At 39.1% G+C, this 18,085-nt stretch overlaps 1 protein-coding gene across 1 annotated transcript in view; it reads left to right on the forward strand.

The window, feature by feature from the left end:
- TRIO (trio Rho guanine nucleotide exchange factor) overlaps window positions 1-18,085 on the forward strand; it is a 5,137,669-nt gene that overhangs the window by 4,259,411 nt on the left and 860,173 nt on the right. The window contains exon 46 of the mRNA XM_044065600.1: window positions 3,985-4,176. Within this exon, the coding sequence (XP_043921535.1) occupies window positions 3,985-4,176 (192 nt within the window). The remainder of the gene's footprint in view (window positions 1-3,984; window positions 4,177-18,085) is intronic.

Below are 18,085 nucleotides of genomic sequence, written 5' to 3' on the forward strand. Positions count from 1 at the left end.
CTCTAAATATTACGGTTCTCAGTTTAATTATCCAGAAATTGTCGGTTAGCCGTCTGACTACCGGAATTTCGAAAAAAAAAGCAAAGAAAAAGACAGAGACAAGCCTTCGAGGTCCAAAACTGCCGATGACGCTTCTCTTAAGCCAGTTCGCCGGTACTCAGTGAGGCGCTTTTGCAGCCCCTGATACCCGCTACGTCTGACTCGCAGGCCTCTACTGAGACCCATTCAGAGTCTGGTATGCCGTGAGATGCTTCACCTATGGAACCCTCGGATGTCTCTACCTTGGATGGGTCTGGAGCCGCTGTGCAGGCACAGGCTTCTGAGGGTGTATTCAGGCCTACAGACTTGCATATTAAACCGACTTCACTTTGTATTCTAAGGCCTAAGTCTCGATCTATGTCTAAAAAACAGACACCCAGGCCACATGTTCAGGCCCCTATGCCTAAAAAACAAATGATCAAAATGGCTGAAGATCTTATTACTCTAATCAGGGGAAGTCACCCCTCCCCCCTTCTAAGAGGCCTAGGACTGAGCTTGACTATGAATCTTCTGATCAGGACTCTGTTTCTTCTACTTTTTCCAATGACCTGGATTTGTCCTTTCCTACTTATGAGGAGTCTGATGCAGAGGATTCCATTCCCTCTGCCCCCCCCCCCCCCGAGGACTTTTCTTTTGGGGAAAATTTACATACCTTAAGGGAGCATTTCCACTGGAAAAATCAGGAATTTTCTGAATCTAAAAAGAGGCTTAGGGAGTTCCTTCTTCTACCTCAGCATAGGCCTTTGGCTATACCTCCTGTACTAGACATTGTTGATGTGTTTTTGGAATCCAGTATGGCCCCTGATTCCCTGCCTCCAGCTCCTAGTGAATCTGACAGATACTACAGGGTTCCTGAGTCCCACAAGTTCCTTTTCAAAAATCCTGTTGCAGACCCAGAAACCATTTCTCAGGGGCCCAAGGGCATTAAGGCTTCTACTGCTAAAAATCCTGCCCCCTCTGATAGAGACTCCAGGGCGCTGGATAGATGGGGTAAAAAGGTTTATACTTCCGCAACCTTTGCAATCAGGGCTTTAAACTGCCAATTTCATATGCTAAAATATCAACAGCATATTATGGGACAGCTTAAACAGAAAATGATGTTGATTTCTGACTGTGTGGAAAATAAAGCTTTACAGGATTTATTACATTCAGCTGAACAAGTTGGAAAACATACTTTGCAATGTGGTTTTGATTCTTTAGAGGCCTCTTGCAGGGCTGCTGTTACTGGATCTGTGCTTAGAAGGCATGCTTGGCTTAAGGAGCAGTCTCTACCTGATCATGTTAAAGCAAAATTGTTGGATGCTCCTTTGAATCAGGACTGCCTGTTTGGCAATAAGGCTGAAGAAGAAGTTCTAAAAAAGATGGAAGATAAAGCTAAATCTATGCAAACTGTGAAAGATTTCTTACAAGTGCAACCTCCAAGATTTAGTAGGCACTGGCCTACTAAGAATTGAGCCTTTCCAGCACTTCCCAGATCCACTCAAGCCAAACCCAGGCACACCAAAAGCACCAGGTTTCAGTCCCAAGGGACTCTCAGAACTAAGGAATGGGGGTCCTCCACTTCCAAATCTCGAAATAACAAGACACCCCCCTATGGTAAACAGTCTCAATGACTTTCCTTTAAAATTACCAAGCACTTACCTTTTAGCTGCCCCTTTGGGGGGAAAGATTGTTCTTCATGCAAAAAACTGGGAACTCATAACCCAGGACAAATGGGTTTTAAATATAGTGTCCCAGGGATACAGATTTCATTTCCACAAGAATTCATTCTGGTCTCCCTCCTCATCTCCATATTCTCTCTGCCCTCCCCATCTCCCACTTAAATTTTCTGCTGATGATAGGATCTTTTCTGATCTGGTCACACTCACACTGACATTCACTGTCAACTCTGGTTAAACTTACATGAGCTCCACCAGTGGCTTATAAACCGTAAACTACTACCGAGCCCCAGAAAGACCAAAACTATACCTTCTGGAACTCTACAGAAAGTTCACAAAGAAACTAACTCTTTAACGATCGTTGATCCTGTGCAGCCATTCTACAGAGGCAACCTCCTCCCTGAAATACATAGGACTGTGGCTCAATCAGTCACTAAACTCCCATTTCCACATAGACAAGGTGAGAGCCGAAATAAACTCACTCGTCTTCTGGGCCAGAAATAGTTCTAGTTTTCTATCCCAACCAGCCAGAGCAGCCATTGGCAGAGGAGTTTTCCTTTCTCAACTTGAGTATGGGCTCCCCAGTTTTTGCTTCTGCCTGCAAGAAAAACATTGCCACACTCCAGACTATTTCTAGCAGCATCTGCTAATTAATTACAAACTCACCTCTCTGTGAGCATCACTGTATCAAATTATATCAAATCAAATGTTGTCATTCAGACCATACAGCCAAAAAGTGCAAAGATGAATGAAATTTCATTTCTTCAGGCTGATGGATAACCATAACACAGAACCATTTGCAAATACTTAAACACATGAAACTATACACACTCACACAACACAGAGTCCAAGCCAACCGAAGCTCCATCTCCACATCAGCAAATCTCAGTCCAGTCCATTTTCCACCGACCCAACAAAAATCAGAGGTCTGGATCAGCACATATCCAGCAGACAGTTGTGGTCCCACCAACTGTCCTCAGTGCTACTCCTCATCCAGAGGCCTCCACAGTCATTCTTCACTGTCCACGCTGTCCCAGCCTTATGTCTGTACCAGCATCAGTCCAGTTCCCTCCATCAAAACCTTCTATATCACCCTAGAAAAAGATAAATGGCTGCTCATAAAGCAAAGTCCTAACCTACTTTTAGGATCCCAGCTCTACAGGACTACTCCAGCTACATGCATTTACTCACCTTGCAGCTAGACTTCACAACACAGTTTTCTTATGTAACCTGAGACACCACTCACAAGCCACACCAACTCTCTTCACACCCTAGAAACATGCATTCTCCTCTCGGGCACCTACTCTTTGACAAGCTTTCCCCATCGATATTGAGGAAATCAACACTTATTCCAAACTCAAAATGCACTTCATCCAAACCAAATGCTCCTGCTTCAACACAGGACACATCACCTAACCTATCTCCTTTCAGAGTCTCCTCTTCTCTCTCAAGATTCACTGAAGATTGACCCACTTTAGAAACTAACATATAATTAAATGTTGTGCTCTGCTTGATTGTGCAATGTACTGTCCTTGTTTACTAGAATGTATATACACAGTTTTTTCTGTGTAATTAGTCTGAACCACTCTGTTATTGCTTATATTTCCGTATAGTTTTGCAAGTTTTTTTTAAGTCATTCTGCCTGTGCCTGAAATTGGGCAATACTGATCAATGCACTAACCCAGTAAACAATATAAATAAATCAAATAATTTGTTGTTAGGTTAAGTGGGCTTTTACATATATGGAAGAATTGCACAGAGTAGCTGTAAGTTTTGTCCTTTGTCATTATATGATGACAACATTAAAGTTAATAGATGGATTAAAGAAATTGTCATTCTGACAGAGGCATAGAACAATACACATAGATGTTTTTTTTTTCCGTCAGGGACATTATCCTTGTTAAATGGCAATGGACAGGAAGTTGGTTATTTTGGAAAACATTCAGCTGCATATTTATATTTGATTGTGATATTAGTGCAGTATAGTTTTCGGAAGATTAATTACTCAGTAATTTAGACTTTTACCCAAAGTATGCTTTGCAGATGAGTTGTTTGGTGAATTGGACTAACCTCTTATGCCATAGTCTGCAATGAGCACATGTAGAACTGTGAATATTGGCAATGGTGTATTCTCCAGTGGGAGGATGTGTACTGTATCAATGCCTGTCTTTTTTATGTTTTAATCAAAATCATTCTGTCCTTTCATCATTATTATTAAAACGTCTACTGTGGGGGATCCATGTGGCATGCTGACTTTTCTGTTTTTCTTCCTGTCTTTATGCGTTAGGGGAAGATTGTAGCTCAGGGTAAGCTGCTTCTTCAGGACACGTTCTTGGTTGCTGATCAGGAGACTGGTTTACACGTATGCAGCAGAGAAAGGCAGATCTTCCTGTTTGAACAGATTATTATATTAAGTGAGCCAGTGGACAAAAAAAAAGGCCACTCCTTACCAGGCTTCCTGTTCAAGAACAGTATAAAGGTAATCAATTACTTAACTCCAGTTTGCACAGCAGTCTTGGCACATTTATGTGAGAGTTTACTAAAAGATGGTGTAAACATTTTTAGCTCTTTAAAAAAAAAGTTGAGAGATGTAATTATTTTCTTTTGGTTTTGACCACCAGTTAGCATTTCTAGCTAGTGCTTTTTATAATTTTGCATGACTGGGCTGATATTGGTACAGTTCTTCAAGTTCCCCTCTTCACAGTTTCAGTCCATTGGTTACTCGGGTACCTTGTGGGTCGCATCATTTTTCTCTTAAGGGTTGGATATCTTTTTTTGAAATGTTTTCAGAACCTTCTTATAAAGGCCTTCCTTCCAGCACAGAACTAGAGTTGTTCATAACTGCTGGTCAGTTCTTGCTAAATGTCCTACACCCACAGTGTCCTAGAAGTAGTCTTCATTTAGAGTATTTGCAGACACTGTGACTAAGGTTGAGAAACTTTATAGAGTCTGGGTTGAGTGGTAAGAGACAGAGGTTTTTGGTTGGGGTTTATGTCAAGAATTAGCAAAGTTACTAAGAGTACCATAAGGATCTGTCCTTGGTGCCATTAAACTTCAGTGTGTTTTTCTCATGTATCTAGAGGGAATGGAGAATAGTCTTCCTGTTTGCTAAAGGCACAAAAATAGGTGCAGCAGTAAAGGATGGGAGAATAATCTAGTCAATGATTTGGAAAAACTAAGAGAGGATAGAAAGATGACAGATTGTGAACTTTGAAAACATGTGCTAAGTACAGTACTTCTGGCATAGCAGCAGCAATATTGTGAAGTATCATTTGAGGGAAGAGAGGTACAGCTGATGCAGCAGTACAGGACTGGACCCCCAGGGACTGAGTAGTGGCAGCAACAGAGAGTCTTCAGGAAAATAGATTTTCAGACGGAGAGAGTTAATGGTATTGTCTACACTGGGTAGTCCATACTATCACTTGAATACTGCTTCCATTTGTGGAGGCCATACAAGGAAAAGAACATCATGTTGTTATAAGAAATCCACAGGAAAAAACACCAGAGAGAGAGAGAGAGCCATGGGATGGAGAGAAGTAATATAACCTGAGACCGAAGTAGGTAGAGCTGCTGTCACTTGACACCAGAAGAGAAAGTTTGGGGGATTCATGATATCATTGCACAAGTTCGTTATAGGAACAAGTGAAGTGATCATTGTGAACAAGAGAGACAGGGGGAAAAGGTGTGGGTACAAGTAGTAGGTAATAGGGTGCTGTGTACTAGCTGGATTTCCTGAAGTATGTTTTCCACAGTGAAGCTTGAATGTCCGTGGAATGGACTTGTCAGATTGTGTGGTAGAAAGTGAATCCAAAGAGGTGTTCATGAGGAAAAATAGAAAAGTATAAGGGGGAATATAGGGATGGGCAAAGTAGAACAGAGGCAGATTATGTACATTTGTTGCTTCTTCCTGCCATAAAGCAAACATACTATGCACATGCACACATGCACGCGCACATGCACATACACACACACACACACACACCAATGTATATGTTCCTTTTACACAGCGCTTACAGAAATGTTTGTTTCTGTGTCATTCTTGCTTAAGCAAGCTCTTCCACAATACACTACCCCTTCTCCTTTATAAATTGAGTATTAGAAATCAAAGGCATTGTCTTAAGAACATTGACTGCATCTTGCTAATTAAGCCACCTTACACTCTTGATACTGTTAAACAGTGTTTTCAAAACGGCACCAGCGAGCTGGAATAACGTCCTTGAACAGCTGCAGTTGTTTAAAAAGACCCTCAAACATCACATTGACTGGTTCTATCTTTTTCTTCAGCAGGTGTGTAATAATTTGATATTTGTAAAGGTGCATTGGCATAAAACATGGTGATAATTGTGAATAATCATGCTAGACTGTTTCCACATGGGGCTTAGCAAAGGTACCTCATGGCTCAGTACCTCTGCCTCATAGTGGAATGCAGTGCTACTCAGCAGTTAAGTTCATTCAGAAGATAAACTTGTAAAAGTGTGGGAGGCAAATGCATACTCTGACTTTGGGAATATGGATCTTACTGCAATGCAACATCATGTAACACATCTCCATATAAGCATGGTCATAGACCTAATGTCTTTAGATCAAAGGAGGAAGACTTCTAATCCAGAATACGTCTTGTTCCAAAGAATGAGCTGTCATGGAGATCACTTTTAGATCTTTCCTCTCTATATCTGTTTGTTTAAATAGCAGCATTCAAAATGTTGACCCTATAGAGCCTGATAACCAGTCATTCCTCTTTTGAACACCTTAGGGAATTTCTCAGATTCTCTGTGTCTGGGTCACATTATCAATTCTCTGCATTAACCTTTGGGTTATCAACAACTCCAAGGATATTTTACAAAGTGTGTAGCTCCGGTGATAAGTTATTGCAGACTGCAGGGTATTCACATTTTCCCCTAATTTAGATGACTTGCCTATCTTTACAGAGACTTTTGCAAGATGTCAAGAGACCTTAACATGGGTTTCTTCAATACTTACCAGTCTAAGGTTCCCCACAAATGGTCAAAAATCCTCCTTGACTCCATCACACAAGATTGTATTTCTGGGCTGCCTTATAGACATGTCTCAGCATATGGCTTTCCTTACCAAAGAAAATGTGTTTTCTTTTAATCTGAAAATGGTCTTGAGCTTCTTCAGTCAGTCTTAGACTTTACACCAGGGAATATCTCGGGATCTTGGGGTTCATGGCTTCTGTAAATGTCATGATTCCTGTCAACAGGTTTCACATGATAAAAAAATTTAGTGCCGCAGTTTTGTAAGGAATGTCTTTCTGCTGGTATGATTGCATCTTTACTACTATAGATCCCGGCTGCTTTCTTTTGGCCATCTTTTCTTTTAAAGCACCTTTATTGAGTTATCACTTGTGACATAGGCACACTTACATTTATATAAAAGTAATCAAACTGTTTTAACAAGTTTGCATTTAAACATTATGAATCACATATGTTGTACACAATATATTCAAACCAGCCTTACATAAATTGTTCAATTCCTGCTTTCTCATAAACCTCATTCCTCCTCCAGAACATTTTTTCGCATGTATTGTTCCCACAGTTTCCATTTTTTTCTACTCCTACCATTTTCTAAAGATTTCACTTACTTGTTCTTTTATCTCTGTTCCAATATTCACTACTACAAGTATGGTTGGTTTAGATTTGATTTCCATTTGCTAGTAGTTACTTTTTGGCAGCCATCTGAATTAAAGGTAACAAGGCCTTACTATGTCTAGGCAATTCAGATCCTATATCAGAGCTCAGAAATTAATTTCCTGAGTTACATCCACTTGCTCATCCATTATTTCTGACAGAGTATTCTGTAGGGGATTTTAAAAGTCTGCCAACCCATTATAGGTTCATAGGTAGGTACTAGGCAATTGGCCCAAGGGCCTAAGTAAACCTAGCCAGCAAGGTTTCCTGGCTTACGCCCCCCCAAGAAAGTTATTTTTCTGTGTGCCCCTGTCGAACAGAGCCACAGAAGTGATCCCCGAGGTGTATTTCCTATTTCCCATCCAGTCATCAATATTTTTCTTGGAGTGCTAATGAGGAACTTTGCTTGACATAGATGGGTAGCTTGTTTTCCGAGTATGGGAAGTCTCTGGGACAGGAGTCTATACTGTGAGAACATATCTTTCTTCCAACATTTGCCATCTACCTGAAGAAAAATGTCTTGCTTGAGGTATAGAAGTACCTCTGCAAACACTCCAGGCAAAAATCTTAAATCTTCTAGATTGTGTTGTTTGTTTGGAATCCATACATACGTCTTACAATATTTTTTTAATTGCTTATCCACCCTTTTTTTCAGTCTTTTCTGACCTCCTTTGATTGATTCCTATATATTGATATATTCTGTAGCTTTACTTTTTCTTAAGGATATGTGTCCACAACCCCACTTCTTCCTTATTTTTTGTTACCCTCATGCTTCATCATCATCCCTTTCCACTTTGAATTGTAGCTTTGTGCTTGCATATTATGTGTGACTCTTAACTGTGTAGCTCTGTATTCCTTTTAAAATAGTGTTAAACAAAACCTTCCAGATCTTTATCACTTTCAGACTTCCACTAGAATTCCATCTATTCCTGGAGACTTTCATGTAGATTGGTAATACATCACCATTTTTTTAATATCATCTCTTTTTATCTTAACTATTAAATTTTGAGCCTCATCCACCTGTAACCCTTATTTAAGTCTTCCATAAATATTTCCCATTTGTGATTTTTATTTTATTCCCCTTGATTTGATTTATATAAATAATCATTACATTTCTGAAATATCTCCTATACCTCTGCATAATCTCTGGTTATTTTTGTTCTAGGATGTCTGTCTGGCAACAACCCTTTCCACTAAGTCATTGTGCTCTGGACTTGGTGTCAGAAACAGTTGCTTAAAAGCAGTCTTTCAAAAACTCATGCATATTATCCAGATAGTCCTTTATTTTCTCATTAGCACGATGCAGTTGTGAATATTCTTGTTCTGTGAGATTCCCCTGTTCTGTAATACTTTAAGCTTTGTCAGCCCCTCTAAGTAATTCTTACTGCTTCTTAACCATAGCTTTTTGTTTTATTTTTACCCTATTTGTAAACCCCACTTTCATTTTATCCCACTTACTAGCTCTAACTTCTCATGTACTTTCTATCGTCCCTAATAATGCTCGCAAAATTTCCACTACCCATTCTTAAATTCCTATCTTTTTAACAGGTAGGTGGAGAAGTGCCAGTGTCTGATCTTTACTTCATTAAGCATGCCTTAACATCAAGTGGTGGTCCACTGTTGTTGCCTTGTATAGGAGTTAATGTAAATAAAAGGTAAACTTTAGAAACCTGTACCTCTTTCAAGAGTATGTTGGAAAAGCATGCTGTGCCATGTTCTTAAAATAATGTACATTTGTGCACCATAAAAAATAATGCAAAATTGAAACATTACATTATTTAAAACATTGAACATTTCTCTGAATAGTTAATAAATGTCTAACAAATGGAGTACTAGGTGTTTTTAATAGCTTGACAGTTTAATTTTTAATACCGAGTGAGTTGATGTCATGTGGTTCAATCTAGGGGGATCAGTTGCATTTAATTGTAATTGCCATTTTAATTCTCTAAATTCTTTAAGGTTACCCCAATCTCCACCTCTGGAGTCCCTAGGTTTTATTTCCAATATTCTAAATTTATACATACCGTGGCCTGTGCAGACCACCTTGTGTCTGTATAAAGCATTTTTGTGTTCTCCTTGCCAGTGTCTTAAAGATGTTCTTGTATAATTTTGTGAAATGCTCACTCTGTTTTGCCTGTATAAAGATTGGTATGCTGAGCAGACTGCCAGATAGATTAAACCTTTTGTGACAAAATTACCATTGTCAAACCTAATTTTGCTGTTAAGCCCATTGTCAAGAGTGATTTCTTTCTGTGTGGTGATGTGGGGGCAGGATTTACAAAACCTACATGTGGTGGTGCCTTTTCTATCCCCAGGTCCATTAGATTGGGTATCATACCACTCGTAAATTTGCTTAAAGTGTGTACCGTCTTGTACACAAATATTAGTTCAGAATCAAAACTGTCCATCAGGGTGGTGGTAGAACTAATAATGCACCAGTTCCTCCTGATAATGTTTTTAACATAGGGAGCTACTTTGTTATATTCTATGATCAGTGCCCTTTTGTAATCATGGTCATCTCCAGTGGAGTGCTTTTCAGCTACCATGTTTTTCTTTTCTAGATGTAAATGTAGTCCTAGTAGGGGGTTGTGTTTGTTCCCCCATTCAAGTAATATTTCCATACTAATGTTGTTTGTCTTTTGGCTTTTTCCCGGTAAGGGGTCGCCACGGCAGAACTCCGGTCTGCTAATGATTGGCAGAATTTTACGCAATGCTGAGGTGCCAGCTCGATGCCCAACCTTCAATGAAGGCATGCCCGTTTACGCACGCATGTCTTTCGAACACTACCCAACTGCGGGGAGGACATGCAGACTCCACACAGAAGGCACTCCCAAGCCAAGAATCGAACAGGAGAACCTCTTGCTGTGAGGTAACAACGCTACTGCTATACCACCACGGAATGTAGAATATTTCCATACTAATAGTGTTTAGAAAATCTACTTGGTAGCCCCCATGAGTGAACATGTTCTTTTGAACAGTGAATTATTCTTCCAAGGCCTCTTTAGTCATTCTAGCAACTTGAATATATTGTCTTTTTACTAAACTCGTTTTGTGACTCCTAGAGTGGTAGCTGTTGTAGTGCAAATATGAGTTGCTGAAAGTTGGCTTTCTGTAAATTTTAGATATGAACCCATCTGTTCCATAAAAAAATTGAAGTGTCAAGATAGTTAATACTTGGGTTATTAAAGTTCCAGGTGAATTTTAGAAAGGAAGTAGAAGTAGTTAAATTCTGGAATGAATTGCAGTGGACCCTCCCACAAAATAAAAAAGTCATCGAGGTATTGTAAATATTTTTTACAGAATTTGAAAAATTCTGATTTAAACACATGTACCTTCTCCCATGAGAGTAATGCCAAGTTAGCATACAAAGAGGCATAGACCGTTTCCATGGCGACTCCCTTGATTTGTTTAAAAACTCACCCTCAAAGTGAATAAAATTTTCCAACCCAGTTAACATCAGTTCTTCAAGAAATTCTACCTCAGAGTTTGTCAAGAAAGAAGATTCTATTAAACTCATGAAACAGTTCAATGCCCTCACTGTTGGGTATGCAGATAAAAAGGTCTATGACATCTATAGTGAGAAATCCTACATTCTTGGACCAAAGTTTAGGAGCGAGTCTGCTAAGAAAGTCCCACGAATCCTTCTGTATGTGATATCTTTCCTCAAACCATGGTTTCAGTTTTTTATCAATGGAAAAGGTTGAATTTTGAGCCGTGTTCTACCATTATGGGTCTGTACTTTAGGATTTCTAACCTTTGTGAACCTTTGGTGTACCAAAGAAGGTGGGTGTAATTTTTTTTTTATTACTTAGATATGCAAATATATTTGAGTCAATTCTGCCTTCTAATAGTTCTTCCAGAAATGTCATTTTTGTAATAGGCAATGTTAATTTCATTTTTTGATACTATAACATAGTTACTAGTGTCAAAGAGCAATTCATTGATTGCTTCAATGTATGGCCAAACATTTACCTTTGCTATCCCACTTCCTTTGTCTTGATCGCATGACCCTAATTGATTTGTTCTGTTTTAGAAAGTTAAGACTGTCCTGTCCTCCAGGTGTGATGTTCTTAATCTTGTACTTGTGATTCATTGATAACTTGTAAAATTCTCTAGAACAAGTTTTCTCAAATGTTTGTATAGTCCCATTCATGGGAGGATTGAATAAATTTAATTTTTGGAAAACTCCAGTTTGATTTCCTGGTGCAAGTCTTTAATTCAATCAGGGAATCAACTACGCTGTACTTTGGAGCTGGAATAAATTTAAAACCCCTTGAAAATAATCTAAAATGGTCATGGGAAATATCAAAGTTGGCTGTAGTATATATTGTACCTATTCAGAGATGAGGTGATGCCATCTTTGTGCTGAAGACTTATCTGTTGGAACCGCTCCACCTTATGTTTTTGCCTCTCTTCCCGTTCCCCTTCCCCTGTCCGTTCTTGAATCTGGGCTGGGCTGGAGGTTGAGTCTCTGCCCAGATGAAGTTCCTGGGAGTGGGGTAACTGCTGATGGTAGTGGATGCATGCTGCAATCCTTTCTGATCCCCTCAGTGGGGGGGGGGACTGTTAGTAGTAGTAATAGTATTAAAACATAGTCATTCTCACTCAGCCAATTAAGGAACTTGTATAATATGAGTCCTTTGTGAGCAATTCCCAGTCTACCGCATTCCGAAAGATCAGCATTATCCACCTGCAAGTTTTTAATCTTCTGTTGCTTTTTCAAGCAGGTAAATCTGTTCTTTAAGAGAGACATTATAGACTTGACCATTAGTCACCTGTCTATTTGGTTCTCTGATACAATGGTTGTGATTAAAAGTAAAAGGTTGATTTCTTTTTTCTGTACAGTACCATTGTGATTCAAAAAAGTAGCAGTACCTGTTGCAGTGTTCTCTTCACTCCTTTCTGTTGGTTAAGTAGGTAGAATTTTATATTCAAGGTGAATCAGTTGTAAGCAATTGGTAGTTACTTCAAATAAATCCTGACTTGGGTTAAAACATAGTTCAACAGGTTGTTGCATCGAAGTATCAGCTCGTTCCAGTATGACTCTTGCTGACCCCAAACCAGTGACATTTTTTTCTTAACAAGATTGTAACCTTTGTCACGTTTTACAAGATATTTTGTTTTAATGAAAATCCTCAAACCCCCCCCCCCGAACATGTTAGCTAATGCAAACATGCAAAACTATGTATATCTTCAAATGAAGTTTTACCTTCCCAATAGGAACAGTTGTCCCAAATAGACAGCTGGAAACATAGGCCTTAATTAACCTAAAATTGAGGTTATCCATGCTAAGACGCCCATTATTGCCTGTTTTTTTACTTGCACTAATTGGTGTGTGTGCTCTTCTTTTATCTTTGTCCCCATCCCAGATGTGAAAGCAACTTGTATGCTTTAAGAAAAACATTAACTTTTAACCTTGAAGAAATTAGTGTTCTGGCTTTCTATTTCTCATTTATCAGCTTGTCTCCTTGGAACCATAAGAGAAAAAATTGTAGACCTCAGCTGCAGGCTTTTAAAGATGAGCTGAGACATTCATTACTAAAGGAAAACTTTTATATTTAGTGTTCTTTTATTTAGTTGTTTCCACTTAAAACGTAGTAGATTAAGCCAAGGGTCATAAGGCAGACATTCATCTGTGTAAATGTAACAGAAAACATATCAGTTGTATGTATATTGTGATCTGTGCATGTTTGCTCCCCATCCTCCATCTCACCAACCCAAGATTACAGCCTGCAAGTTTAACATGTTTCTGTCTAGCCTTTTTCCTCTCTTTGTATTTTAATGCCTACAGTGGATATAAAAAGTGTACACCCCTGTTAAAATGCCAGGCTTTTGTGACCTATAACCTGTACAATATTTGCCCAGTCTTCCTTACAAAAGTGCTCCAGATCTGTCAGGTTGCGAGGGCATTTCTTGTGCACAGCCGTCTTCAGGTTGCCCACAGAATTTTTATTGGATTTAGTTCTGGGCTCTGGCTGGGCCATTCCAAAACTTTAATTTTCTTCTAGCGAAGACATTCTTTTGTTGATTTGGATGTATGCTTGGGGTCATTGTCGTGTTGATAGGTGAAATTCCTCTTCATCTTCAGCTTTCCAGCAGATGTCTGAAGGTTTTGCGCCAAAAGTGACTGGTATTTGGAACGGTTCATAATTCCTGCCACCTTGACTAAAGCCCCAATTCCAGCTGAAGAAAAGCAATCCCAAAGCATGATACTGCCAACACCATGCTTCACCATGGGGGTGGTGTTCTTTTGGTGATGTACACTGTTTTTGCACCAAACGTACCTTTTGGAATTGTGGCCAAAAAGTTCACCCTTGGTCTCATCGGACCATAACACATTTTCCCTCATGCTTTTGGGAGACTTGATGTATTGTTTTGCAGATTTTAGCTGGCCCTGCATGTTTTTCTGTGTAAGAAAAGGCTTCCGTCTTGCAACCCTACCCAATAGTCCAGACATGGAGAATATGGGAGATTGTTGTCACATGCAGTACACAACCAGTACTTGCCAGAAATTCCTGCATCTCCTTCAGTGTTGCTGTATGTCTCTTGGCAGCCTCCCTGATCAGTTTTTGTCTCGTCTTTTCATCAATTTTGGTGGGACGTCCAGTTCTTTACAACATCACTGTTGTCCCATATTTTCTCCACTTTTTGATGACTGTCGTCAGTGTGTTCATGGTGTATCCAATGCTGTGGAAATGTTTTTGTACCCTTCTCCTGACTGATTCATTTCAATAATGAGATCCCTTTGGTGCTTTGTAAGCTGTCTGCAAACCATGGCTTTTGCTGCAACAGACAACTGAGTAAATATCAGGAAAATCCTACTAGGACAGCTGAACTTTATTTGGGGTTAATCAGAATCTCTCTAATCGATGGCAGGTGTGTACCCAAGAAGACTGAATGCTGTAATTAAATCAAAAGGTGCCAAAGGGAATAATGATACTTTTCATTTCTTCACAGAGTCCACTCTTTTCACCTTTTCTTGTACAGCTGTATATCACAAATGTGACTGATGCTTTGCCATCTCACATTTATTCACTAATTTCAGTGTTGCTGGTCTTCTTTGTGTTCATCTCTCTTCTATTCAACCCCTGTGCTCTTCTCTTTCTCTCAAGCATTTTCCTTTGGAACAGTGGAGGTTTCACTGACAGTGTCTCTGCATGTGCTTTATTATTAAGAGAATGAGAAGCAGAGTCCCTTTCTGCTTGATGGCTTTTGTATTTCCTAGCCTATTCTGCAACAAAAAATTACTTTCATCCCTCTGGGAAAAAGATGCTGAAGAAAAGTGGATACAACAACTTGAATCCCACACCTGCTTGTCAACATTCCCTGATTGCGGGAATAAATTTTTTCACTTCTGCCTGGTATACAGTAGTAATCATTTTCCACAAACATTTTACTGTCTCCAGCTTTTAATATTTTGCCATTTCGCCAGACTTTTTTCAGGATTAACTCCTCCTGCTGGTAGGTTTTTATCTTCACTAATACAGGTCTTGGCTGCTTCCTCATGGTGATATTTAGAGCATGCACATGATGTGCTGTTTCATTTAACAGTTATGAAATACTAGTACAGTTCCTTATTTGTGCCTTCGTAAAATTAATATATTGTCTTCCTTCTAGTTTCTGTGATACAGCAGAAAATCTCAGATTTTCCCTATGTGCACTCGTAATTCTGCCATTTTTTGAAACATCTCTTTTTGAGCAGTCTCATACTCAGCCAGCCTTTTCTGCATTTTAATCTCTGAGTTTTGCAGTTTTGTCAGCTAATCTGATTATCTGTTTAATGCTACTTCTGTTTTTCCAGCCTTTTATTTGAGTTGTACTCTTTCAGTGTTTTGTTTATTTTAATCAGTTCTGAGAACATTTGACTCGTTTTTTTTCCTCTAGACTACTGGAAGCCACGTCTTGCACCAAAGTTGGAGTTTGAACTCCCTTTTCCTGAACAGCTACAGAATTCTTCCCAGACACTGTTTCTCTTCACCATTTCTAGTTGATTTTCTTTCAAACTTTCTTAACTTACTTAAGCCTATAGTGCCTTTTTTTGTATTCTACCAGTTTGTACTTATAACTCCCTATGATGAACAGATCTTTATTTTGTAGTTTGGCTTCATTAATTAACTAACTTACTAGCTAATAAATAGGTAGTATTAGAAAATGCAAGGAGTTATTAACAAAATGACACCAAGACTGTTAATCCTAGGATTTCATACTGTAGAGGAATCATACTTTTTCACTTATTATTCATATTATGTTCATTGTTTCATAACGGAGAGCTGTGCATGTTATTGCAGGGTATGGCAATGTATGCCATGGGGAAGACAGGAAAATTGTCAATGTCCATTTATGTCACACTCTACCTGAGATATTTCTTGTTTATTAGTGATTATGAAAATAAACAATATTTCCAAATGCTCAGATTGATAGCAGTCTGAACTTTAGCCACCGCATATCCACAGTAGTAAGCACATCCTTCTGTGTGGCGCATCGTATAAGTAAAGGCATTGCATCTAGATCTAAGGATGTTATTATGCCATTATACTTTGCCCTCATCAGACCAATAATTGAGTACAGTGCTCCCTTTTGCACTTACCTCACCAGACACCTGCAACAGTTGGAGCGACTACAGGAGTTTCTCACCAAGAAATTAAAGGATACACGAAACAAGTCTTGCATGGAAAGACGGAAAGCCCTGTCACTGTATTCTCTCTCCAGTAAGTTGCTAATGGGTGACATGTGCCTGGCCGAGTCCTGATGGATGTGCTGTGCATTTGTAAGTCAAACTGCAGGAGGGTCACTCGCTTCTGACATGAACTGGTCATGCTGGAGAGAGAGAGAGAGAGAGAGATCTTCCAGAGACTGCCACTTCTCTGGAATAAGCTTCCATTTCATGTGAAACAGAGCCTTCCATGACCCTCTTCAGACACAGCCTAGATCAATGGATGGTTGACTGCAAATTCACTCCTGGCTAGACTTGTAAGGGCTCTAGGGCCATTAGCCTGGTAACCTCCTGTGAACCTATGAACCTATATGTACTTAATACTTTAAAAAAAAAATGACTTTTAATCTTTTGCAAGACATCAGATGAAACTTTAGATGATGTTGAAGAAAATAGTCTTTGATGTTTGTACTGTAAGTTGCACATCTTGAGAGATATTTACTGTTATAATGCTTAAACAAACATTGTTTTTGTTTCTGTAAATATCAAAATAAACATGAATTTCTTTTCTTGTGAACGCTTATATCTGGTTAACCAAAATGTTATAACAGTGGATGTCTAGATTTTACAGTTTCCAAGATATGACAATTTTTGAGATGGTTCAGAAAATGCTCTAGAATGCAATATGTATGTAGGCTGCTAAGAGGTGTGACATTCCACATCACAAAGGTGTTAATGAGTTAATTTCTTCTTTGCTGGCATCCAGGCAGCATACTTGATAGCCAGTAACTGGATTTACTAAAAGTAAAAGACTTCCTGGCCCTTGTCTTTGTTTCTTTTTTCACACTGGGAGAGCTGAAGTTAAACTGTTAATCAGTGTGCAGCCTTCTTGGAAAATCTTTAGTGATATTTATTTTGGTCAGATTATGAGCGTAAATGCAATTTACCTTCTAAGTTAACTAATGCTGATGTTGAACACCAGTCCAGTTAGTTTTTTGTGCTGTCATACTATTAATGCAGTGCACATTCCTTTATGAAGTAAACATGTCTTTGTGTGCTCTATCTTTTAATTGTACTTTTGCAAGTTTTAGCTCTCAGTGCTTGTCAATTTGTCTTTTGGCCCTTCCCAGTCAGTTTGGCCCATTCATTCATTCATTCATTCCCCTACTCCAGAGTAAGCATCGACCAGGTGGGACAGTCATTTGGACTGTCATCCATACAAGTCCGTATTTTGTTTTTTTTTTTTTTTTTTTTTTTCTTTCCAGACCTAGCTGCACAAAGTGAGGTGTTAAGGAATGATCTGTAGTGGGCCACTGTGGAAAGATGTCTTCTCACTTGCATACCTCTTCCCTGTCCTATGGAGATTGTCTTCCTGATGTCCCCATAGAGGTTACACTGCATAGTGTGCCCCTGAGTTTATATGAACCTCTCCATACCCTCCAGTGAGGTGTGGAAAAGCTATACCTCTTCACTCCTTTCTCTCCCTGCCTAGCTCCTCAGGTGCGGCTACTAATTGAAGTCCTGTTTCCTGGGTCACAGTAAGGGCACCATCCCTCTTTTCCACGGAGGCAGATTAATTCTGGTATGTTTTGTAACAATTCTTGTAGAGGAAGCCTTATGGTTCAGCCATTCTTTCCTTAATTTCAACCTTTGGTTTATGCAGTTTTAGCAGTTCTGCTGAATAATTACTACTGTTTTTGCCTGCCATTTTTCATTTGACTTGTTGCATTATTCCAGTGTTTCACTTAACTTTAAACATCTCTGAGTGCTTTTGATTTATTTTTCTCTAAATTATGAGAAGCCATATCCACTACTAAAGCTGAAACTTGAACTGCTTTTTAGCTGAACAACTCCCAGGCAAAGTTTTTATTCTGTTTTCTTGGTGGTTTTGTCTTTCTTTCTACAGTTTTCTTCTTTGTTGACCAGGAAAACTGTAATGTACTCTCCAAACTCCACAAACCAAAACAAGAATCACGAAAGCGAGGACAAAAGCAGGCTGAGAAAATACTCCAAATTTATTAACACACAAAACACGAGTATGTAATCCACAGAATGAACGCCTTCACAAATACTGCGTTTTCGTCCAG

The sequence above is a fragment of the Protopterus annectens genome, chromosome 3.part0 (genome assembly GCF_019279795.1).
Source record: "Protopterus annectens isolate FY-2018-M chromosome 3.part0, PAN1.0, whole genome shotgun sequence".
Taxonomy (NCBI): domain Eukaryota; kingdom Metazoa; phylum Chordata; order Ceratodontiformes; family Protopteridae; genus Protopterus; species Protopterus annectens.